This window comes from Protomyctophum parallelum (genome assembly GCF_964188405.1).
Source record: "Protomyctophum parallelum genome assembly, chromosome: 3".
Lineage (NCBI taxonomy): Eukaryota > Metazoa > Chordata > Actinopteri > Myctophiformes > Myctophidae > Protomyctophum > Protomyctophum parallelum.
Genome location: NC_139698.1, coordinates 30,360,784 through 30,387,485, shown reverse-complemented (window position 1 = coordinate 30,387,485; position 26,702 = coordinate 30,360,784). Strand labels below are relative to the sequence as shown.

The 26,702-nt window shown below is 42.7% G+C and overlaps 1 protein-coding gene across 1 annotated transcript; it reads left to right on the top strand.

Moving 5' to 3' along the window:
- Window positions 1–1,294: 1,294 nt before the first annotated feature.
- LOC310856117 (pleckstrin homology domain-containing family O member 1-like) lies at window positions 1,295–25,312 on the top strand. The gene is made up of 6 exons (XM_083761349.1): window positions 1,295–1,636; window positions 2,114–2,263; window positions 13,574–13,714; window positions 14,180–14,284; window positions 18,179–18,280; window positions 18,799–25,312. The coding sequence occupies exons 1-6, from the start codon at window positions 1,610–1,612 to the stop codon at window positions 19,504–19,506; spliced, it is 1,233 nt and encodes a 410-aa protein (XP_083617475.1). The 5' UTR covers window positions 1,295–1,609; the 3' UTR covers window positions 19,507–25,312.
- The last annotated feature ends 1,390 nt before the right edge of the window (window positions 25,313–26,702 follow it).

The following is a 26,702-nucleotide window of genomic DNA, read 5'->3' as shown; positions in this document are numbered from 1 at the left end:
GCCCGGAAATTAAAATCTTACCCCCCATGCCAAAGCACCAGCGCATCCAGGCGGATGTGTGCATGCGACCTCAGGCGTCTTACTGGTAGTGATACTGATATGTCATTAGCGTTAACTTGTCACTCACCCATGCATGCATGTTTTGTAATGTAACCATTTCAACTTAATTTAATAAGGGCCTACTGGTAGTGACTAGGCTACTACTGGATTCAGGATTCAAAGATACAAAAACCTTTGTCCAACATTATTTATTTGTAATCTCGTCAGCATTGAAAATGAGGGAGAACCTCAATTGCTCTTTCGAGAATAAATAAAGGTTTCAATCAATCAATCAATCAATAAATCAATTTTATAAACAAAGATCAAACATAAAACCTCATCAAACAAAAACAGGTATAGGCTATGTAGAGTTGCAGTAGAATGTATAGCTACACTAGTTAAATTGTCCTTCTTTGTGATGTAAATACCAAATAGAATAGAGCGGCACCCAGAAACCGCAGCCTGAGGGCAAACTGAACGGAATGGTGCAGGCAGGGCGTGTGAAGGATCCTTGATGATGGAATTAGTTTCCTTTTACTGAATGGTTGTAGAGGTCTGAGATTGGTATCAATCTGAGTGGTGCAGGGAGTCTATACTACTACTACTAGTAGTAGTACTACTACATACAGTACTACTATTTACCACAAAAGCATAAAAAACCTCTCAAAACAAACTGGTCAGATTACTACTTGGCCTCACATATACACCTAGAACACGCATAAACCTTGCTCATTAATTATGCTATAGGGTGGGATGTCTCAGGGTATAAAAATGGGGAAAGCAACACAGTTGGAGGGGGTATTGTGTACTGTAAACAGATATGTCACATTGTGTCAAAATACAGTAGTTAGTAGGCCTACAGGGCTTTTTGAACCAATATAGCACCAATCTTTTGCAGTCACTTTGGGACAAATAGCAGCATATTTTCTCAAAACTATTTCAATAGTATACTAAAAAAAAGCATCATATTTAAAATGTGTTAAAAAAGGTATTTGTTTACATTATCTCTATCTATAGGCCTAGGCAAGGCTACTATCTAGATTCTAGAATTCTAGATTCTGGTCTACTCCATTCCAAACTTGTGTTTGGCCAGTAGGTGGCGGTGTAGAACCACAACCACCACCATCTGCTAAACATCTCTAGAGAGGGGAGGGTGGATGGATGAGGGAGAGAGAGGAGGAGAGGGGAGGGGAGGGGAGGGGGGGGGGGTACTGGGGGTGGGAGATGAGACGGGAGGAGGGAGAGAGGGTGAGACTGAGACTCGCCGCTCTCAGCAGCAGAAACGGGATCTTCTTTAGTTCACACCATGAAGCAACCTATTGATCATCAGTAACGGGGACCGTCCAACCGCTGACACACCGGGCTCCCCGTGCTCCGGTGCGGCCGATAGAGGAGACAGACGCTCCTGTCGGCTTGTTTTCTCTCTCTCTGGGGAGTTCAGTTGGACTGACTGTAGTCTCTCTCTGGCTCATATTGCACATTGATTGTGTTGTGTGCAGCAGTAGCAGCCAGCAGCACCAGGGCGGTGTTGAGTCTTAACGGAGGCTTAAAGCGGCTTGGATCCTCTAGCATGAAGAAAAACAACTCGACAAAACGGGTAAGGGTCCGTTTGGACTATTTTATAACGGCTTTTCTTATAATACAGGTTTATTGTTGTAATAACTGCGTGGTTGTTGTGGATTATATAGACTGGAGGCAAGAGCTTTGTCTAGTTCGGATAGAGATGACATAAGGTTTCAGTCTGGGCTTGGTTTCAATTAGTTTGAGTAAAGTCTTTTTACACAAAATATCCACGCTGGATACATTTTTACAGAAAAAACATCTCCCTTTTAAATCAGATTAGAATACAACTGCCGTTACATTGATTCCACCAAAAAAGCTAATGTAATCTTAAAAAGGAGAAAGGCGGAATGAATGTGACATCATCTACATGACAAAAGACCTGAGAGCATGCAGACCTCCTGTCCTGACTGACAGCCAGGAACTCTCTGTTGTTTTGTTGTCTTGGTTTTGAATCATATGTAAAGCAGTATACGTCTTCAAGGCTCCTTCATGTCTCTCTCCCTGGCTGCAGGGACCACCGGAGCCCACCACCCAGGCCCACACGCAGCCAGACAAGGTCGGCTGGATCCGTAAATTCTGCGGTAAAGGGATATTCCGTGAAATCTGGAAGAACAGATTCGTGGCTCTGAGAGGGGAGCAGCTGTTCATCTCGGAGAGAGAAGTGAGTAGCCTACTGTACTGTTGTTGTATAGTAGTGGAAATAGCAGATCGATGTGTTTCTGATCTACATCTATTTTCACTAGTTTGGGCAAACATCAAATTTCTCTTTTGGGTTTGAGGCTTGAGCTAAAACATTTGGAAACCATTGGTCTATATTATTCCACTCTGCTTATCAAATTGGGGTCTGGGGACCCCAAGGGGTCATTGTAAGGCATTCCTAGGGGGTCCCCCAGCATATGAGGAAAAGTTTAACTTTAAACACTATTTTATTTTGCAGTTACTAGAAAATTGACACTGTTTTAGAACAGACAGACAGGCAGGCAGGCTGGCAGGCAGGCAGGCACTATAGGCAGCCCCACAAGTTTGGGGTAAACACATTCTTATGTAAATCTTTGAATCGGATCAGCTCTGTGTGTGTGTGTGTGTGTGTGTGTGTGTGTGTGTGTGTGTGTGTGTGTGTGTGTGTGTGTGTGTGTGTGTGTGTGTGTGTGTGTGTGTGTGTGTGTGTGTGTGTGTGTGTGTGTGTGTGTGTGTGTGTGCGTGCGTGCGTGCGTGCGTGCGTGCGTGTGTGTGTGTGTGTGTGTGTGTGAATGTGTGTGTGTGTTATAGGTTATAACACAGAATCTATACAGGCCTTCAAAAGGAGAATCGCACACACACACACGCGCGCACACACACACACACACACACACACACACACACACACACACACACACACACACACACACACACACACACACACACACACACACACACACACACACACAATTTATTTAGGACATTGCATACAAGGACAATAGTTCAGGTGCACCAAAGTTACATCCACAAAATCAAGGCATATGTCCTCAATCACGATACAACAAGCATGTCACCCAGCATTCCATGGGCACAAGAAGTAGCGTAAGCATCCTAAGTTTGAAAGCTCCTCCAACAACCAGCCTGCGGGCATGTCCCAGTCCCAGGCTGGACCACCAGAGGAAACAAAGTTTCCAGTCCACTCCTGCATTGCTGCCCAGTGTCAAAGCGCTCTCCGTAGCGTAGCTGATCCCATGGGCCTGAAATCCACCCACTGTTGTTCCAACAGCGGACAGACAAACACATACAGCTAGGAGGCCATGTTCAACACCTATTCCCGCCTGTAGCTGCTCACGGAAGAGCCCACCAGTATGCAAGCTTACAATCGTGTTGAAGCACACAGTCCACAGAGGTTGCAAATGCATCTTAAATCTGCACCCACCACATTAACGGTGGTAGTTACAACTAGTCTCTCGAGACGATGGGTTCTCAGATTAGTTTAAAATGGAGCAGTAGTTTAATGTCATGCCCAGGACACACACTCACACAAATCAGTAAGTCTTTTAGGCTGTGTATAACCAAATTAACCCCAAATGAACATCCCTATTCTGGGACAAACATTCGGTGAAAACAGCCAATCAAGATCAGGCTATTTTCTCAGAAGAGATTAGATGTAGACTAGAGGGAAAAGATTAGCAAACCTACTCCTATAGTATACCTGTAGACCCCAGAGGAATAATAATGATTACAAATAAACACGTAGGAAGAAAAAAATAAAGGGACCCAAAAAAATGTGTCCGCGACCCATCAATGGGTCCCGACCCACTGTTTGGGAAACTGATATATAGTGCTTGTGACTGTTTAGGAACAAACAGGAAGGAAACAAGAAGTGAAATAGAGGAAGTGAGTGTTAGTTTCTGACACTACGTGGTCAGAAGAACCGCATGGGTCGTCATGGTAACTGATTGTGAAGTTGCCTGTTGCCATGTCGACACCAGCAGCATGTTGTTGTTGCCTGCTTCCATTATTGCCATGGTAACCTGGTGTCAGAGGTGATTGTCACAATGACACACAGCCAATCACAGAAGTCCCTGACAGGGGTGGGGGGAGGGGCAGAATTCTATTCTAACGTAAAGTTGAAGCCTGGTGCATGTGTGTGTGTGTGTGTGTGTGTGTCCGTGCGTGTGTGGACAAATATGCCCTAATATGGATGAGCCTGACCATCTCAGTATTGATGTCATACCTCACTATTGTGTGATAAACCTAGGTGGTGTTAACCAGGGGAGTCATTTGGTTCATGGCAATTGCCACCCCCTTGTGTTCACATTTAACCTTAAATTCAGTTATTTTATGCATATTGTCCCCAACTCTGAATTGTTTTAGTAGATTCATCTGATTTTATCCCAATCGATGCCCGTCCATCTACATGTGACACGTGTTATAATTTAGATGAACCTTTTATTGTATGCAGCCATTCATTTATTAACCACTTTCAACATGGCATCCCATAACAAGGCCACGCCTACTCTATAATTCTTCGGTTATACTGTAACTGTTGTATGTATGGATGGTGCCACTTTGTTTTTGTTCCCCCCACATGGCTGTGGGTGTTGCTGAGGGGAATCTTTTTTGGGGGAGCACAGGCGCCGCTGTGGTTTCTGCTCTTGTTCCCGCCCACCCGGTGACACAAAGCTATTCCTTCCCTAGCCCCGATCCAAAAACTGCAAGACGAGTTGATCCCAGTCTACTGGCTACCGATATAGAGCGGCGCAGTCCCTCCCCCTTTCAGAACAACGAACGGCCCAGGAAATGAAAACGCAATGCATTTCCCCATAGGCAGTTTTTATTTAATTTATTTAAAGACCTTTTAAGCGTACGAAGCCAACTCTTGTCGTGACAAATCATGACAACACACACAATATTTTGGACCAAACAAATAATTACAAAGATGAAATTCTTTGTTTGGCCCGAAATATTGTGTGTGTTATCATGATTTGTCACGACAAGAGTTGGCTTCGTACAACGCTTAAAAGGTCTTTAAATAAATTAAATAAAAACTGCTATGGGGAAATGCATTGCGTTTTCATTTCCTGGGCCGTTCGTTGTTCTGAAAGGGGGAGGGACTGCGCCGCTCTATATAGCAGGTCTTTCCTTTCACCCGATGAGTGGACTTTAGCCCTGTGAGGCCAATGCCCGAGCAAGGCACTAGCGAGCGGTGCGATGCCCGCTTCTGCTGACTCAGCGGCTTTCGAGTTGCATACAGAGATTGGTTTAGAATTGTAAATCATCCATCTTTGTAAACATGCAATGTGACAGGAGAGCCCCATCATGCGTCAACGTCTGACGCTGAGGAGCCACATGGTCAAGTCCTGCCCCAACTCATCAACGGGTGTGAGAATGCATTGACTCACATCCTACCTAGACTGACCCCCATGGCCTCTGACAACGGGTAGTGGGTTATAACGTCATAAGATGACAGATGTCACATGCTGGTTTCCAAGTACAGTACTACTTTGTGCCTATTTTACCCACACAATGCTGGGTACACTGGCTCAGGTAACCGGAAGGCTCGCGTTAAAACACGTTCGCCCTCACGCCGACTGCTCGGTGGGGAGGTTCTTGTATTTGTTTTACTGAGGATAGGGTTAGAAAGAAGTTTAAGGTTAGGCATAGTTTTACTGAGGTTAAGTTTATGGATAGGGTTAGGTTTTGGCACTGTTTTACTGAGGTTAAGGTTAGGAATAAGGTTAGGTAAAACCGTTTAGGCATAGTTTACTGAGGTTACGTTTAGGATTTATGCCTGAGGCGATTGTTTAGAGGTGAGCATTCTGGTATTCCTGGCTCCTATGGAGTAAAAATATGAAATAATAATATAACTGTAACATACATACAGATTATTGAGTTAACCACCAAAATAAATCATTTTCAGTTAACCACTTAAGCCCAACATACATTTTGACGGGGGTAGCCCCTTTCTTCCGTCTACAACAAATCTATTCGCCAACTTAAGAGTTCTCAACGTTTCACAATGGGAGCTTGCACATATGGAGTATGGAGCTTGCACATCTGCTGTTTTTGCCCTTATATGCATGTCCAGAATGAGGACACTAGGGTTCCTGTGGTTAAGACTATTCAGCACTATGAGCTCATTTGCGATTTGCTGCTATGAGCTCATTGTCTATCTGCTATTTTCTACCAAAGCTTTCCCCACAATATGGATCCTGGGGTTTAACTGTAAAGTGCTGACTGCCATGATGTGTAGGACAACCATGTTCGGAGGGAGGAGTGTTGGGTTTATAACCATTCCATCTAATAACCGTCAAGCTCTGGACGTCATCGGACCGGATCTTATGTCCACTCTGTTCAGTTTGGTAGCCCATGCATCCGTCATCCACATATTATCGATCCGTCAATCTGTGTCCGTCTAGGATTCACTTTGAGAGATTTACCACATGACTGCAAAACGCATCAAGAGATGAAGATGAATGATAGTTGTGTGGCTGTGGTTGCTGCTGGGCCATTCCTTTCTCTCCGGCAGAGAGACTGCAGCTCATATGACGCCGTTACAGCTACAATTACAATTTACAATTTAGCCGTTTAGCAGCCTCTCTAATCCAGAGCGTTTTACAAGAGTAAATGGCATGAACCCTAGTCATCAGCAGGTGGCGGGGTAAATGCTCACCCAAGTACGGTAGATTGCAAAGAAAACAATGAAGTGCTATACAGAGTATAGTAACTACAATACCAGGTAGTCATCAAACCTAGCATCTGTAAACTAGATTCTATCTAATAAGATTCATTGTCTCAACATCTCAGTAATGACCCCCAGGTCATTGAGATCTGTATAGGCAAGCTGCTGCTGGTTGTCCCCAGAAAAAGGTGTCCCCAGGACAAGGCTTAAGCATAGGGGGGATCAAGCCTTTTCTGTTGCTGCCCCTATGACCCCGGCACCCATATTAATCTGCCCCCCTCACTCTCTGTTTTAAAAAAAATCAGTTTAAAACCAATTTTTTTTTATTCCGTAGCTTTTAACCCAGTTTGAGGGATTTATTTTGTTTTTGTGAGTTTAGTTGTGCTTTGTGTTTTTATTCTGTTTGATTGTGTTTTTGTGTTCTTTTAGTGTGTCCTTTGACGCATCATTGTCTGTGAAGCACTTTGGTCAACTCTCTTGTTTTTGTGCTCTATAAATAAAGTTGGATCGGATTGGACGATACTTAGCATTTGTGGTCAAGGAAACAAATATGTTGAAATACTGTTTGCTTGACCACGTAACATTATGAAGGAAGGAGTAATCAACATAACATTTGCATAGTATGTTTAGCTCTGCTAAATTACACAGAGACCCTACTCCCTCTGTCTGTCTGTCTGTCTGTCTGTCTGTCTGTCTGACTTGCCTCCCTCTTGTCTCCTCACCTGCCTCCCTCTGTTCTCCCAGGGAGGTGAGGGGAGTCAGGTTTCAGTCAGAAAGAGGAGGTCTAGTTTCACTTCTCTCTCTCTCTCTCTCTCTCTCTCTCTCTATCTATCACTGATGATAATCTGCTGTGAAATAAAACCACTGTGGTTCCGTGTGACGGCCAACAGAGAAGTCGACCCGAATTACCAGAGAAAGAGAGAGTCGATGTTAAACAGTTGAAAACAACACACAAAACCAGGATGTACGTACTACATACCTGAAGAAAGTACAAATATCAGGGGTTACTTACTGTTGGCTCAGCCAGTTGGGCCCTTGATCTGATTTGTTTCTCAAATTCCTTGACTGCCTGTCCATTCTGTTATTTGCAAGTGATCAGATCGGATTTGTGTATTCCAGAACACTTGTCAACCTATCTGCATTGGTTGCTGTGGCATGTAAAAAGTGATGCATTAACTTTGCACACCGAAAATTGCAGATCCACAGTACAAGCTCACAAAGCGTTGTTTTCGTTCTAAACTAAAGACTTTAGACAAACATAGCCACTCTACAAGCTCATGTTGGGAGGTTGTAGATCTGCAGTTTCTACTTTCTACTCCACTACATCTCAGAGGCAAATATTTAACTTTTTACTCCACCACTATTTGACAGCTTACAGTTACAGCTTTTACTTTTGTGTGGCTTATACAGTGTTCACCCCAATATAGGGATGCTATAGGGCTTATACAGTGGGGAGCAGTTAGGAGTTAAGGCCTGAACACACTAAGGTCGCTGAGAATCGAAGCCCCCCCCCCCCCCCCTGTTGTCATTGGTGGTAGACGGTAGTCACAGGGTCTGACCAGCCGCTTCAGTATGTTGGATCAGCAGGAGAGATGATTGGGAAGTGAGAGCATTACACTCACCCTCACCCCTAAAATAGATGTGTGTGGCCACAAAACATAATTTGGACGGCACTCAGAAGAGAGAGACGAGATAGAGTGCGTGTGTGTGTGTGTGTGTACAAGAATTTGAATTCGGTGGGGCCAATGGTTCTCGTGTTACATGGATTACAGACATACACACACACACACACGTACAGAGATAGATAGTAATACCGTAATTTAGAAGATAGATATATATATACTATATTTGTGCCCCATAATTATCTGGGTTGCATTTTTGACACCAGAAACAATTGCATAAAGGAATGTCTACTGGCAGTGGGAACGGAGTTAATTGGCCACTTTGGTGGAAAAGGGGTATATAACACATAGGTTAATTCATTATTAATTTTTTGTAAGGACTTATTTCCTCTTACTCGGGTGCAGGACAACAACAGCCGATCGTCAGCTGTATTCCGTTCCGTGTGTGTTGCTGGAGATGTGACAAGTGCTTTGGTCCCAACTCGTCACTGTAGCACGACCTGAGGATGAGAGTCATGAGACTGCGTTGACTTTTACCCGCTGAGAGACGTCACCCGATCTGATCTCCCGATGTGGAGGCCAGTTAGCAGGGTTGGCATTAGAGACTTTGGGCTTGGTCTTCTGTAAAGTCGCTTGGCAGTGTTGGGCACACTGTTTACTTGAGCTCATGCTGTTGTTGATTAACTGTTCATTCCTTATTCATTCATTCGTTCGTTCAGTCCTGTGATCCTAGAAAGATGGAACCACAATAGAGACAGGAGATAGGATGAGGAGAAGAGGAGTGATGATGCATGGGGACAGTGGTTTTTAACCCTTTTCATATCAAGGTTTATTATTTATTCAGCATTTTAGCCACATTTTATGAGATTTAGCCTCTCAGATCCAAAAACATTTTGTTGTCTTCATTTCATGTTATATTGATGTGGTACCATAGGAGAGATAACAGGTAAAATAACAATTATTCTGTAATATAATCTCTGTAAAGCGCCTTGGATAAAGGCGCTATATAAATGCACCATTTACCTTTTAAAGAGGACCATTGTTTACCTGCTTTTTTTCACTCTCTCTTTTTAATGATTTGTTTATTTTAATGGGACACAGCATACTAATGAACAATACAATCAATATATTAACAAGCAGACATAAAACAAGCAGACAATAGTACACTACATTACATTACACTGAGAGAACAAGGTACAAAACTGGTACAAAATTAGTATTTAAAGGCTCAGATTAAAACAAATGATTACTTAGCTGTTGGCTCATTATGCCATTGCACTAAGACAATAGCAGCGTTTTGACCTATAGTTTGAATTTGTACAAATATTTTTTATATAGTATTTTAGGCTGATGCTCGGTTCTTGGTTTATCCGTGAATACTACACTGTCTCTCTGCATTTGACGTACGTGTTTACCTTGCTTATTGTAAGTCGCTGTTGATAAGAGCTTCTGCTAACTGCCTGCATTGTCGAAATTGTAATAAATAGGGGTAGGACGAGAAGAGGGGTATAAGGAAATGAGTAAAAGGAGGAGAAGAGGGGTGATTAATAGGAGTAGAAGGGTAAGAAAATGGCTTACTGTAGTCTTACTGTAGTAAGACTACAGTAAGCATGCATGCACGCACACGCACACACACACACACACACACACACACACACACACACACACACACACACACACCCTCACACACACACACACACACACACACACACACACACACACAGAGCTTCTGGGGTGTGGGACCGGGGCGACAGAAGCACAACATTAACTGTCTGTCTCTCTCACACCACACCGCTTTATTGAAATATTCGTCTGTCATCTTGGATCTTTTTGTATAGACTCTTGCCTATAATTACATTTACAAAAATTGTAATAATGAACACAATGTTTTTTTATGTGAATAAGGCTTTGTCTTGCAGTGGCCTATACTCCTGGAAGCACAAATCAGCAGTGTGGTTGTTAATTAAAGCCCTAACTATTTGTAGCAGACAAGCTGTAGTAGTTTAATTAGGGATTAGACTGAGGAGGTTTAGGATTAGATTAGGTTTCCTGAAAGTTACAAATATCCTTGTCTGTGAACAACTGTTAATGTTGATGCATATAACAATACGCAATACTGTTGTGCTATTTCCAGGGTGATGTTTAGGGGTAACAACATAGACCTAATATAAAAAACTAAACAATTACAGATTTTGGCATTATTTCCATGAAATGAAGTAAGCCAATACCATTCAGCAGTCTGACTAGTTCACTGTGTTTGGTATCATTTACCCGAGAAATCCTACAGTATACACACTGTATTTCTATCAGATCCTAGTTCTATCAGCCAAAATGTTCATGTCAACAGTTAATGTTAACTGTCTAGACTAGAGACAACTATCTGTCACCTGCTTATTGTCTCTGCTATCTCTGATAACAGTCTCTCATAACTATTTAACTCCTGCATACCTATAGGTCCCCTCAGCCCCATGTTCCCTCAACCACAACACCAACCCTCCCTCAACCCTCATGTCCCCTCAACACCAACCCTAAACCCCTGTCTTATGTCCTATGTCCTAACCCCTGTCCCTATGTCCCCTCAGGCCTCAACACCAACCCTAACCCCTGTCTTATGTCCCCTGTCCTATGTCCTAACCCCTGTCCTTATGTCCCCTCAACCCCAACACCAACACTAACCCCTGCGCTAAGCTGAGCATCTCCCTCTGCAGCCTCTTATAACTGCTGTGCTGTCTCTGTTAAGCCAAACCGGGAAAGCATCTGTCAGGATGAAATGACTGAGGGGGCAGATGGAAAATGACGAGGGGGAACACATCATTTTAATGTAGTAAAACAATGTACATACAACTAAACTATGAGGGGTGCCTCGCCTCCTCTGGCACCCTGAGCTTGTAGATGTGCTATTTTTCATAAAGATTGGCGCAAATATGAATATACAATATATGTTTCTAAAGCGAACATTTGTAACTCAATTGAGTGGGGGTCGGCGGCCAAATACATAATATGAAAAAGTTTGAGAACCATTGATATAGCAACATAAGTTTATTCAGAAATCTCTCTGTCCTGTCTCTCTGCTGTCTCTCTGCCTACTGTCTCTGTGCTGTCTCTGCTGTCTCTCAGCCTACTGTCTCTGTGCTGTCTCTGCTGTCTCTCTGCCTACTGTCTCTGCTGTCTCTCTGCCTACTGTCTCTGTGCTGTCTCTGCTGTCTCTCTGCCTACTGTCTCTGTGTTGTCTCTGCTGTCTTTCTGCCTACTGTCTCTGCTGTCTTTCTCTGCTAACTGTCTGTGCATTAGCAGCATCTCCGCTAGCTGCTATGAGAGGAGACGCGCAAAGAGTTCCGATGCCAAATCAATAATGGATGCAGCATTTTATAGTTTGTACTGTGTGTATAGGAAGTAAGCAGTGTGTTCTATCAACACACAACAACAGCAACACATTATTATTGCTATCATCAGTGCCACTGCCAATCTATACCCCATAGGCCTACTGCAGCACGTTGGCCCAGTCAGAGTTTCTTTCCGTGGAGAGAGAGGGATGTCCCTGTTTAAAACTTAATATCATCAAGAGAGCGGTGGTTAATTATTCAGGACCCCCCACGGGGGCGGGGCACAACGGAAACACTCTCCTGGAGACAAACTGCAGGCTCTGCTTGTGTTTCTCCGATAGCTCTGGCTCTTTGCGCACGCACGCGAACACACACTAAACACAAAAGCCAGAGCAGATCCCTGATGCCAGGATATTTTCTCAGTGCCATGTCTGTCAGTACCATGCAGAATATTCTGTCAGTACTAGGACATTCTGTCAGTACCATGGTATTATGTCAGTACTAGGATATTCTGTCAGTACCAGGTATGTCAGTACCATGCAGGATATTCTGTCAGTACTAGGACATTCTGTCAGTACCATGTATGTCAGTACCATGGTATTCTGTCAGTACTAGGACATTCTGTCAGTACCATGTATGTCAGTACCATGGTATTCTGTCAGTACTAGGACATTCTGTCAGTACCAGGTATGTCAGACTCAGTACCATGCAGGATATTCTGTCAGTACTAGGACATTATGTCAGTATCAGGTCAAATATTATTCTGTCAGTACCAGTGCCAGGTCTGTGAACAGAAAGGAGGAGAGGTCGCACTTCACGATGCAGATTCTTTATTTTAAGATGACCGACATGTCGGCAGAAGTTGCCTTCTTCCGGTCTGTGCACATTGGAACCAATCCTGCACTGAGATAACCAAGACAAAGCATTTGTGATGCATGGTGTGACAAACAGCTGTATTGAAGGCTGTTCTTCTGGATTTTACAGGGTTCTAGTGGGTTGTACAGGGCTCTGTTAGGGGTTTTGATCAATGGTAAAATGGTGCATTTATATAGCGCTTTTATCCAAAGCGTTGTACATAGATTGTGCATTACATTCACCTATTCACACACTGATGGCAGAGGAAACCATGCAAGGCATAAACCTACACATCGGGAGCAATTAGGGCTTCAGAGTCTTGCTCAAGGACACTTTGACACCAACTCTGGCGGATCCCAGAATCAAACTGGCTGCCCTTCCCAGCCACTCTACCTCTGAGCCACTGCCGCAGGATTCTGTTGGATGGGGCAGATTTCTAACTTCCTCTCAGTGAACTGAAGTGAATTATGTAACCGTAATGGTTCATTTGTGCTCCATGCCACAGGCATACGACGCAACATAAACCCAACTTAGCTAACCCTCCCTGACCCCTCTGACCTGGGACTTTAAGTGGATATTGACGGCTTCTGCAGTACAGGACACTGTACTGCCAGGGGGGACAGACTGTGTGATGATGATGGCACAGCATGCCTCTACATGGTTACATAAAACACGATCAATAATGCAATACTCAATACATAGTTACTTTCTTTTTATACCTAGGCTTTCCACACAGTCCTAGGCAGGGGACACTCTGCATTCAGGTTGGGGTCAGTGTTAGGGTTAGGTGGTTAGATTTAGGGTTAGGGGTTCGAGTTAGGGTTAGGTTTAGGGTTCAAAAAGGCAAGGTTTAGGGGTGAAAAAACATTTTAAACTGAAATTAGTCACCCTAACTGCTGTCTTCACAAGTTTAGAAATACTGTGTGCGTGTGCAATGTGTGCGTGCATGTGTGCGTGTGTGTGCGTGTGTGTGCATGCGTATGTCTTCTACTGTTAATGTTGTATGTTTGTGTGTTTGTGTCTAGGTGAAAGAGGAGAAGAGGTTCCAGGAAGTAGTGGACCTGGCTGACTATGACCGCTCTGAGGAACTCCGCAAGTCCAAGAGCCGCAGCAAGAAGAACCACAGCAAGTTTACCCTGCTGCGCTGTCGCTCTCCTGGCAACACGGTACCTGTCTGTCTGTCTGTTTGTGTCATACTTTAACTTGTGTATTTTTTCCCCTAAATTAACACCCACAAAAGCATCAAAAGTAGAAGATCTGCACGCTCGAAACGTAACTGAAAAGGTGAAAAGTAACAGTTTTGAACCACCCGACAGAGATGATGTATGCGTTTTGCTTTGTAGCCAGTCTGTATACATTATATAGCTAGCTAGCAAGCCCGCTAACACTCTCTAACCTAATATGCATTTATGCAAGCTAGTACTATGGAATGAGCACATAGACTGTCCTATTTATCTGTCTCTGTCTGTCTGTCGATGTACTTGGAACCAGCCAGTCCAACTCCGTCAGTTCGGTTTGTTTAACAGAAATCAAAATCAACTCATTGAGTGTGAAAATAAGAGTGACCGTAAAGCAACAAACTAAAGCTCCCCTCTCTTTCTCTGTTCTGTTCTGTTCTGATTGAGGTGCAGGTTCCTAACCTGGTGTTCCTGGCAGTGAGCCCAGAGGAGAAGGAGTCATGGATCAATGCCCTGAACTCTGCCATCACCAGAGCCAAGAACCGCATCCTGGATGAGGTAGAAAGAAACACACTGATCTTTAACCCATTTCCATTGGCCACACAGGAAACATGACAAACGTTTCTTCACTCTGCCTAGTTCCACTTCCAGATAAGATCTTCTTGTTTTTAAGTGGAAATGGTTGTTCCAAAACATATTTATACACAGAAATATGTCATGGAACTGTGGTCTGTTATGTGGTCATGTGTGTTGCTTATTTTAAGTTTTTATGATGCATAAAAAAAAAAAAGGAACTTGCACACATCTGCTGTCTGCAAGCATGGCGTCAGTATTGCTGCAACGGCAGCATCTTGCATGCATCTGTGGTCCACACGCTGCATGCCATGCTGCGTTTCTGCTGCTGCAGTACAGTGTGCCTATACTATACCATTTCTACATTCGGTTTGCCTTTGATAATGACCATTCATTATTAACCATTAAAACTGGGAAAGCATCTGTGTCATTTTAGATTTGAACCAGTATTGTATATTTTGGCTATTCAAAAATAGCAGATATACAAGCTCATACACAGATGCTTTCACTTCGTGCCGTGGTATGAGCTTGCAGATCTGCTGTTTTTCTTCTTCTTCTTCTTCTTCTTCTTCAGAAAACTGGATTTAGAAGACCTTTATAGAATCAGGTCTTAGTGGGTTAAAATGGTTCATTTGATTACATTGTCATTTAGTTTAGAGAGAAACTGTTAAAATGATGTGAACTGTTAAACTGTCAAACAAATAAACACATCTGAGTGGACCATCGGGATCTATCTAATTTCAATTAGGACCAGGGCATTATCGACGGCACCCAAAACCCATTCTGAATCCGACGTGTGCCTTGTTACAAGAGACAACTTGTCTCATCCGTAATTAAATTAATCAGATTGAAGATTAATTTAGCCTAGAGTGCTGAATAAAATAATGAGACAAGATGTCCTGTTTAGGTCACATGATTGAGATGGACCGTTTCTGACATGCTCAAACAAAGCCACATTTTCATCAGAACAGAATACTGCATGTTATTAAGTGCATGGGAGACAGCAAGCCCAGGTTGAACTTGACCCCAGGTATCAACACGTCATCGAAACTGTACCGGGGTGGAGCTGCCATTCCAACATATCAAGATTTAATAATTTATTGCCAATACTTTATAGTTGATCTGGAATTGTCTTTGGCGCGCTCAGAGAAAACGACACCACAATACATATGAGAAGTGTCCACAAGAAACACGCTGTGTTTAACGCTGTTAAAAGTATCATTACAACATTTTAATTAATGCAACCATATGGTCCATGCCCTTAAAAGTGACAAATGAAAGTGGATGTGCTTAAGTAGCCTGGTTAATAAACCAGACCGAATCAGCCGTTGGCAAAAATAAATTAAATTAGTCTGGTTTATTAACCAGGCTAGTGCTTAAGGGCTTTATACAAGTTTATGCAACCGGTGAAGCGGTTAGGAAGTGGGGTTACCTCAGGGTAAGTGCTCTTGTAGAATATGTTCTGGTTACTACCAGGGGGAGATGTACTGTATGGGCGGGAGAGATATGGGTGCAAGCTGTAACTATAGATAAGTTACTAGGTGTGCAGCATGTGAACGAGGCGGCGTATGGTATACAAATGTGCTAACGTGAGCAGTGTGATGTGAGCTGTGATAATAAGCACTCAGCTCTGCTGTGTACGTCACTGGGATAGGCTCTATGCACAGCAACCTAATTGGAAGGAAATTGGGAGGAAGTTGGGACTCACCTTTCCTTGCTTCCTTCACAGGTGTTACCTTACCAGTGATACTAATGAAGGCTCTGTTCCATTATTCCGCAGTGGTTCTCGAACCTTTAAATTCCAATAACCCCTGTAACTCTGAGACCCCTTTTCCACCGGGGTTGAACCGGTTCGGTTCTTTCTTCCCGCTAAATATTGAACCAGTTCAGAGTGTTTCCACTGAAAATGAGTTGGTTCCGAACCATAAACGTTCGTTCCCAATGTGAACCACAAAACGGTGGTTCAGCTTTGTAATTGCACGCAGTGCTTTGTGAACCGAGACGATATAAGTGGGTGTGTCAGTAGGTTGGAACTTGTCAGTGGGTTGGAACTTGGGAGGACGTCGCAGACACACTGACACAGTGACACACGCAACAGATATCTTTGAACACGCAACAGATATCTTTGAACAAAAATACGTTTACATTAATTGCCAACGCAAACATGAAACGATCCAAACGTATACGGATGCATCGCGATCCAGAATCCAGCTGAGACTTGCGGGGCGTTATAATAACTTGTAACCTTGACATCACAACCTCGTGGATACTGTTTACATCGGTTTGTGTTGTGCAACGCCCTCGGGGCGCATGACGGATCCTTCTCTTTCAACATTTTGTGTTGAGGTATAATAGCGCCACCAAATGAACCGGCCGTCAATCTGGTGGAAATGCAGCCGGTTCGCGACCGGTTCGCAAAAAGCACCAAGGTTCGGAACGGCACTGGTTCTGAACCGAAGTTCTTTTGGTGGAAAAGGGGCCCCAGAGTGTACAAACGGAACCGTAATGGGGCCTTTTTGAACCCCCTCAAGGAATCATGAGGGTACCTGGACAACACTGACCCACTGGTGTCGCAGAGTGACAGCCAACATGCACAATATCAACACCCTGAATCTGTTTGACAAGAATGGAACAACAGAGCCTTCATTAGTAATATTGGTGATAACACCAGTGAAGAAAGTAAGGAAGATGCCCAATTTCTTGCTAGCCTCGGTCCCAGCCTTACTCATCTGCAAAGAGAAAAGCCTGGTCACGCTGGTCAGAGAAAAGCCTTCTTGCAGCTAGACACTCTCTACCTTAGCAGATAGTGTCTAACCGGAAGTGGGGCTTCCAGCGTTTGAACTTTCCTTGGAAATTGTTTTCCACTTCCGCCAAATTCCAGCACTTACGTTTACAACGTCGGTCTTGCCCAGCGTGATTTCTTGCCAATATGGCTGCTGTGCATACAGCCTATTGGCCAACGTAACAGGCTAGTGTTAGTAGCCTGTGTTGTCTATAGCACGGGAGCGTCAACAACACAGGTTTCTCCTTCAAAGTAGAATCCTACATTCACCTAGCTTGTTGTCTCGATTCAAACCAAAGTGTGTGTCAGTGGGGATGGCTGATTTAAGCGCAATACATGCTCCTTCTGACGTCAGGGTTCGGACAGGCTTTCCGTAACTATAGAGTCAAGAAAACTGGAGGTGCACGGGTCATAAGGAAAATTACGTTAATTTGTTGGTCATATCGCCTCCCTTTTCTGATGAAAAGTTCGGATGTCAGAAGGTGTATGGACCGCGCTTTATCCTCCTGTGTGCATCAATGTCACAAACAGGTGTCTTACAGCCAGCTCACAGTCTTTAAAGTTAGATATCCCCTGAGATGTTTTTGTTTTGGTCGCATTCCTAAGCCAATAATTTGATGACCAGTGGAAAGATGCTAATGTCTCCGGTAGGAGACTCTGCTGGTCATCAAATTCCTGGCTTAGGAATGCAGGAAAAGAAAATCTCCATAAATTCAAGGCTACATGGGGTGTGTGTAATTGAACTGCTCCTTTAACTGAGGCCATCACCCTGAGCTATGCAGTTCACTGTGATTGATCTACTGTTGTTGGGACAACATACTGTACTGTACATACGGACAAACAAGCGCTATACCAGAGAGCTTGGCCCCTTCAGTGCTATGTCCTAAAAGAAATGTCCCTGTTCTCTTCTAAATATTCAGTGGATACAAGATACACCCAGCCTAAAAAGTACGTTATCCACATTTCAGCCTAGCAAATTATATTCATCTGTCCGTCTGAACACGCTACGCACGCACGCACTAGAAGCAGAAGAGAAAATCCTTCATTCTCTTTCTCTAACTCTCTCTTTTGAATGTGTCTGTCTGTCTGTATATAAGGTCACAGTGGAAGATGATAGACAGCTGTCACACCTGACCAGGGACAGAGTGAAGATCCCTCACACCAGACGGCTGCCAACCAGAGGCCACCTGCTGGCTGTGGTCAGTATAACACATGATCTGACACATTATGTGACAATGCTTAGGACACAAGGGGGGCATTTTCAGCTTTTTTACAGATTATGAAAGTACAGAATGTAAGCTTTCAAATTATGTGGCAAACATTGATTGAAATATGAACATAATTGAAGAATATGTGCTTATTTGAATGTTGGAATCTAACCAAGAATCCGAGTAAAAGGTTCGGTGAACTTTTATGAACTACTGGCTGTTAGGTGGTTTGGTTTCTTAAGTCCACACCTTCCCATCTGTAGCTGAAACCTGAGAACAATAGCCACCACATTAGCCAACAGAAACTGCAGTGCAGATGTAAATGCTGGCTTTGACACGGTAATGTTTGTCTCCACCCCCCGAAGGGTGTAAGGAAACACAAAAACAGAGCTCTGTTTACAAACTAATCTAAACAATTAAATTATTCTAAAACGGATATTTGTTATAATGAGAAGTTCTCAAACATACACACTTTGTTTGTCTGTGTGTGTGTGTGTGTGTGTGTGCAGGCGTCCATGTCTTCATCGGACGGCATGCTGACCTTAGACCTGATCCAGGACGACTCTACGACCCCTCCGCACGAACACGACATCCCCTCTGAGCCGTCCCAGCTGAGCCCCGACTGTCCCCGCTCCAAAACCTACCACGGTCTCTCCGACAAGACCGCCGAGACCGCCGCCAAATCCCAGAGCCTGCCTCGCGAGGCCGAGGGGAAGGCGCGCATCTCCATCCACTCCCCCCAACCTGAGAAACGGCTCAGTCACGTGGAGAAGCAACGCTGTGCCTCCGCGGACCAGATCCTGACACACTCGGAACCCCGCGGGACAGAGGCCGCCGCGGATCGTGTCCCGGCGCTGTCACCCCGCAGGACCAAAACCCAGACTTGTACGGACGCGGCACCAGACGCACCTTTACCGGTCGGCCAGCTTCAGGAGCTGATCAAGCAGAAACTGAGCAGAACCCAGGAGTTACTGTTGGAGGTACGAGGAGGAGCAGGAGGAGGAGAAGAGATGGAGGAGGTGGATAAGGGAGCGAGAACGGAGGCGGAGAGACTCCTGAAGGAGGCGCTCTCCACCTGGGACCAGGCGCGGGAGGTGCTGCGCGAGGTGACGGAGCTGAGGCAGCTCTACAAACAGATGGACATCGCCACCTCGCATGCCTCCCTCGCTCCGCACCCTTCGTCTCGACAGAACACCTATCGCAAGAGCCTGATGTGACGGAGATGGTCGTACAATAGCGGAAATAGCCAATCTGTAAGCTCGCAACACATTGCTGTTCGTTTTGAGCTTGTAGATTGTGTATTTTCGGAACACGACTAAGTGACTAACTATGAGTTTATCGTCGAGTCGACATGCAAAAGCCACAAAATTGTAAGCAGTGTTTATTGACTTTCTGCGCTCTGCACCGATGCTGTGAAAGACGTTTTCTCCGCAGGGCACCGGTCAGGAAGGTTCTGTTGGCATGGGCCGAATATGCGGAACCAGTTCTTCTAGAGATACAAAAGACTTTGTGCTGTGGGACAAAAGCACTGGTTCTCATACGAAACCCAAACTGAATGCTGACGATGTTAAAGGTGGTGTAAGTGATATTTTTTTGTGTTTTATTTTTGTTTCGTTAAAAAGTTAAGCTTTACATTCTGAGAGTACTCGTTGCTACAGTGTGTTTGGTCACAGTAACAGGGGTCTCTCCAGCTCTTTAGTAAACGGAAAATAAATGTGCAGGGTTACCAAAATTATCCAATAAGGAGAGAGAACCCCACAAATGAGACCCCAGTTACTAAACACACATTATATAGCTATGACTATTACCAGAAGAAAGAGCTTCTTTTTTTTAACACTGACAAAACAATATCACACCTCCCTTTAAATGTCGACATTTGGATTAGACGGCAGGATGATGTGAATGTTTCTTTTCTCTCTTGCACACATACTGGAAGACCTGCAGCTTCACAGCACCTCAGCATGGCTCTGGAATGGTGGTTTCATGGTGCTAAGCCACTGACCCAAGGCAGCAGTGCTTCTCAAACCTTTTTTTAATTTCAAGAAACCCCCCCTTCAATAATTCTGAGAGTGTACAAATCGATGGACCTGTACGGTATACATTTGGCTGACCAATTGAAACACTATTAAACCGAATATCGGTGTTTGGCTTTGTAGGGCCAAAAGCCCGGGTGTAAGGGGTCCATTAGGAAACTCCCGAGGGTCTCTGGACCGCACTTTGAGAACCACTGACCCTGAGGTCTTTACCTTGCCACTCGGCACTTCAATTGTTGAAACCTCTTGTCTTTCTAGGGCAGCGGTTCCCAACCTTTGTGCTGGGGGCATTAGTGGGCCCCCGCGGAAATGGCCAAAATCTACCACGTTGGTTCCAATTGATCCAAGCCAGACCACGATCGGTTGATCGTTAAAATAAATTATATGCTCTGAAAATGCATGCGGCACACCTATCTGACTGCTTAGAGATGGGTGGGCCGTGAATGCTTTCAAGGTCTGGAAGCTCTGTTCTGCTTTGTGTTTGTGCCACCTTCGGCAGGAAGAAGAGGACGTTTATTTTTGCACCCAACATGTTGTTGGCATCGCTGCATTCAGCCATTCATACTCATGCTGTTTGTTTTAGCCTCTGTAGTCTGTAGATGAAAGCTTTCTGAGTTGGCTTCCATGTCATTCTCTTTTTTATGTTTTTCTTTTCCCATAAATTAACATACTAATTTTATAAACTTGCATAGACATGCAAAAGTAGCTAAAAGATTTTTTAAAGACTCAAGGGACATCAAGTTGAAAATAATTGAACATATGAAAAGTATTAACAAGAGCGTGTGACTAAATAATGATTGGATCCACTGGAGCACAAGTTAAGTATCTTTCTCACCATTTCCTGAAAAGTAATAGTTTTGCACATTCAAGGTTTTCGCCCCAACAGCGAAGATATACATCAGAAGATAACGAAGGAAGTTGTAATGCAGTTCAGTGACCGCGTGTTTAAATAGGAATGATAGATTTGCACTATATGTTATGGGGCTCTAGAATAATTAAGTGGTACAATCAAAACTAAACTACTAAAGGAACTGTAGAACGATCCTGTAGTTATTATTAATAGCGTTCATCCTGAAGTTTGTGTTTGGTAGTCTGGTGACACCATGTCATCAAGTGGTTTTAAATAATACAGATACCTTTAATTAAAGCACTCAACGTGATCCCAGTTTAGATGGATAGTTTATTGTCCTCAAGATGAAATTCAAGCCAAGCTGGTTCATCTAGATGCCATTAGCCTTTAGCCTTTCTCTCCCGGCGACATAGATTATGTCCTAAATTTGTATATTTGCTGGGAATGGCGGATCCTACCACCACCAAAGGAAACTAGCATACGGATACATTTCTCATCAACTTCTGTTATGCCTAATTAATGTGTTGTGTCTGTCCATGACGCGCTGTGAGCTTGTAGGTCGGTCGAATGGACAAGCATGAGCATATAAATGATTTCACACACCAACTGTAACAGCTTTGAAAATAATGGGTTGAGTTAGCTGAGCTGCAGCTAATCCTTACACAGGTTAAGGTGATGGACAGGTGAGGAGAGAGCCAATTGCATGGTGCTGACGTTACTTGATTGACAGGCCCTTACTGAGAAAACTGTGTAATGTTACTGGGATTAAGGCAACTAGTGTCCAACCGGCTAAGTTTTTGTGTCAGATGGCGATCCCTGTTTTTGTGAGTATTAGAGTCTAGGACTCACAAAAACAGGGATCGTCATCCCAACCTTTTTATACTGAAGTACCGCCTGCCTAATATTTGGCTCTCCAAGTACCACCATATTAACTGAGTATACCTGCCCTTTTTGTTCCATTCCTAAGCCAATAATGCTGCTGCTCTGTCTAATCACTAATCAGCACAACTGATGATATTTCTAATGTGATTAATAACGTTCTCAAATTTCTATTAACGGCTAGGTGCTGTCATGCTCATTTCAGCAAGGCTGGATAGCCTATTTCAACCAATTTCTTGGTCAGAAGAACTACCTGCAATATAAATATTTCATTCCACTTTTGTCTTTTTTCTCCTTTTTGTGGGCAACTCCTGTACCACCAGAGGAACCTCTGTCCTGGACCATCAAAATGCCATGTTTTGACAAATATAAATGATATCTTGTTGCTGTCCGGCAGAAAAACATGAAAAACGTGTGACGAAGCGACACATTTTGAGCTTGTGGATCTGCTACTTAAAGTATATTTGAAAAACGTGAAATGTCTATTTGAAACTTAAAAGCAAACAAATTTGCTAGGGGGAAAAATGTACTTACATTTTTGATACCGTAGATGTAAAAGAAATTAAGTACTATTCAATATATCAAAGTATTTTACATTACAACGGACAAGAAAATTCAAAGTAACTATAAAATACACATGAACTAAACTTTCTTTTATTTTACCACTTATGCCCCTATTCAAAAATGTAGAAGGTTAAAATCGGGACATATGCATAATCGCCCAAACCATACTGGTCGATATGTCGACCAAACCTATATGGGCTGGACGTTACAGACAAACTGCTTTGTGCTGATCCACTCTACAGTTGCTCTGTTGTCAGTCAACAGGGCTTGTTGCTAAGGATATGATGTCACACTGCACTGTCTGTGTACCAATAGCCTACATCTCTTACTACACATACAGGCTGCACCGATGTTTGGGTCTGAAATTCTGAAAGGAAAAAACCCACACTCAAAGCATGAAGTTTTATGGCTGAAATGCATCTGTTTAGGCTGCATGTCGTCACTGACTGTTACTTTTCAGGATTGTAATCAAAGCAAGCAAAAGTAGCAGATCTACAAGCTCAATAGAGATATGACAGCAGATATGTGGGTTTTAGCCTTTGTTGACGTCACTGGACCTCACACTCATAGATATGCCTACTGGCTTTGGCTCAGAATTTAGCATGTTTTTCTTCTCTTATAATGTCTGATGAGCAATTAATTATTGTGGGCTGAGAAATGTATTCCACTGCTTTGTTCTGGCATTAACTCAAGCACAGTTTAACAATGAATCATGTTACTATTACTGCAATAACAACTATTCCACACGGCAAGACATACAACAATACATTAGTGATGCTCTCTTGACAAAGTAGCGATGTCATCAACTGCTGTACTGTATTGTTGTTGTAGGCTAGCTAATGATGGTATCCTCTTGCTAGTGGTGCTTGTAGCTAGCTACATTTACTTGCTAGTGAGGTTGGCAGCTAACTAGCAAGTGATGATGTACTAATTGGTGGTGGATAGAAATTGTTGATAGTGACCAGTGGTGGAAAAAATACTAGGTATGTCCGATATTGACTTTTTTGCCGATATCAGATTTCCAATATAGTTTTCAACCAATCAACTAACGGTCGTGGAATTAACACATTATGCCTAACTTTATTGTGATGCCCATTGGATGCATTCATAAATGTAAAGTTTTCCAAAAATAAATAAAAATAATCATAAATTCGGGAGAATTTCTAATTGATTAAAACCGATAAATTAAAACCGATAACGGTATTTTCCTATATTACATTTGTATGCAAATATTGTCAGATAATATCGGACATCCCTATTTTTTACTTAAGTAAAAGTATCAATACTGCCGTGTAGAAAGTGTAATTTTCTTTTTGTAAAAGTAAAAAAGTATTGGTATCAAAATGTACTTAAAGTACCAAAAGTAAAAGTGCTTTTTGTTGAGTAGAAGAAAAAGTTTGGGGAAATTGGAAATACTCAAGTAAAGTACAAATACCTCAAAATTATACTTAAGTACAGTACATAAGTAAATGTACTTAGTTACTTTCCACCACTGATTGTGATTAGCTAACAATAATTTGAGCAATTACAGCATTCTGAAGGTGAACTTGCAGTCTTGCACCAAAGATGACCAACACATTGAACTCTATTGGTAATAGGCCTATTACATGTAGAAGGGGGATGTAAGGGCCTAACATGTGACTTCTGTTGTGCATGAAACTTTGAGCTTTATTTCAAATGCTACTTTAGCTGGTTTTGAATTCTGAAAAGTAACAGTTTTTGTGAGGTTTCCACCCGACAGAGACAATAAGTTAAGCATAGCATCTGTCTAGATGCATGTCGTCAGTTTGTTACCACAGCAGCCAACGCAGATGAGGGCTGATAATGTTTGAATACACAAATCTGATATAATCACTTGCAAATAACAAACAGAGTGGACAGTCGGTCCTAAAGATCAGATTTGAGAAACAAATAGGATTTGCCTGCTGCCTGCATTCCGAGCAAAGTCTCAGTGACAGGGGTGACTTGTGACTACAGTGACCTTTAATTAATTTCAGGCAGATTTGAGACAGAAAAAGCACTTCACCAAATAATGCTTTGTGACAGAACTGGAGATCATGCAATTGTTTTTAAATGACTCATATACTCATGGTTAAACGAGCTTAGTTCCCATATTTCTGTGAGGATTAAAATGCTGGTTCCTGCTGGATTTGTATGCCTATTTATAATTTCCATCGCAGAGACACATGTTATGTCGCCTCTCACACAGAACCTGTCTGCCAAAAAATGTCTTCTTGTTCCCTTCATGTCATTATTGGTTCTGTCGAATCACCCTGGTCAGTGTTTGGTCAACTGTAAATCCTCAATAAACTTTTAAAGCAGTGGTTCCCAAAAAACAAATCTGGATCAGGGGCCCCACTTGAAAATCTGCATTTTCAGAGCACGTTTATTTTATTTTTAATGATCAATTTTGTTTCTGTTTATCTCCACCACAATGGAAATTAATCTGTCAAGGTTAAATATTAATTCATCATTACAATATTTGTGTTTTGCCAATTAATTGGGTGACCACTTGCATTATCCTCAATCGCTGCTTTAAAGTCAATGTTTTCTTTATTCTGTTGTTCAGGTACCGAACAGTAACCACTGTAGCCTTAAAAGCATAGAGGATTGTGGGAAAGGATGGTTGCGATGTGAGCGGTCATACAGGTTTAAATCCTGATGTCTCAGGTTTTTGTTTCAATTAATAATAAAAGAAATGCTACAAAATAAAAGGATGGATTCTTCACTGAGAATGGAACTCTTTTTTTTTCTTCTTTTTACTATTTACAAGGAGAGAACAATATCTACATACATCATATCCATTTCTGTTGACACATGAGACTGATTATCAGCAATATTTTGGCTTTAGGTTTAGCTTTTTTTTTTAAATAAAAATATAAGAATGACATTCAGAAAAACACATTAATGTCCTGACAAGTATACGTTTGTGTGTGTGTGTGTGTGTGTGTGTGTGTGTGTGTGTGTACTCTACCCCACAATTATGTCATAGCTCTTGCCACCCTATTGGCTAGCTAGATCAGGGTTCTCAAAGTGGGGTCCCCCCATCAAAAATAACAGATCTACAAGCTCACAGCATGTCACATGAAACACAAATCTTCTATTTTGGGGGTCCCTGGCTTGGCACAAAAATATACAGACTAAGATAAGACCAGCGACCAAATATATAATATTTTGGGGGTCCTTGACATGAAAAGGTTTGAGAACTACTGAGATAGATTATTGATGATGTTGTTGTTTTGAACAAAAACATCACTTAACTATAAAACATTTGGCCTTACAGGGGCTCATCTACGGAGCCCCTGAATGGCCATGCATTCCAAATATATCTTATCTTGTCCGTACAAGATATTATCTTGTACGTACAAGATATTATCTTGTCCGTACAAGATAATAATTATCTTGTACGTACAAGATAATATCTTGTATGGACAAGATAAAATATATTTGGAATGCATGGCCATTATGGGGCTCCGTACTCATTCAATACATTTTGGAGATAATACAAATAATATTCCCACTTTAGTTGTTCAGATATTTATCACAGTACATTTTCACATGTGCAATATGTGACCTCTGCATCTAACCCAGTGGTGGAAAGTAACTATGTACATTTACTTAACCCATTCTGACCTGAGATCAGATTCATACGAGGTTTCCGCCGGACACACACTGGTCTGATGAACCCATTCTGACCTGAGATCAGATTCTAAAAATGTCAGTCGCTCTTCGATTTTTCAAAAATAGCAGACCTACAAGCTCGTATCGCGCCACTCGGTGGCGCGATATGAGCTTGTAGATCTGCTATTTTTCAATAGCTAAAGCATAACATGATGCTGACACCAAAATGGGTGCCCGTTCAGAATGGGTTAAGTACTGTACTTACAGTAAGTACAAATTTGAGGTATTTGTAGTTTACATGAGTATTTCCCATTTCCAATACATTCACTTGTGCTCCACTACATATCAGATCAAAATACCGGTATTGTACTTTTACTTCACTACAATTATTTGAAAACATGGGAGCAGTTATATGGTTTAAGACAGTGTCTTGTTCAGGAACAACATTTTAACTGGGCAGAACGAG

Coding starts and splice junctions, on each gene's coding strand:
- LOC310856117 (XM_083761349.1), top strand. CDS start 1,610: ATGAAGAAAAACAACTCGACAAAACGG. Junction 1,637..2,113: donor AAAACAACTCGACAAAACGG/GTAAGGGTCCGT, acceptor CCCTGGCTGCAG/GGACCACCGGAGCCCACCAC. Junction 14,285..18,178: donor AGAACCGCATCCTGGATGAG/GTAGAAAGAAAC, acceptor TCTGTATATAAG/GTCACAGTGGAAGATGATAG.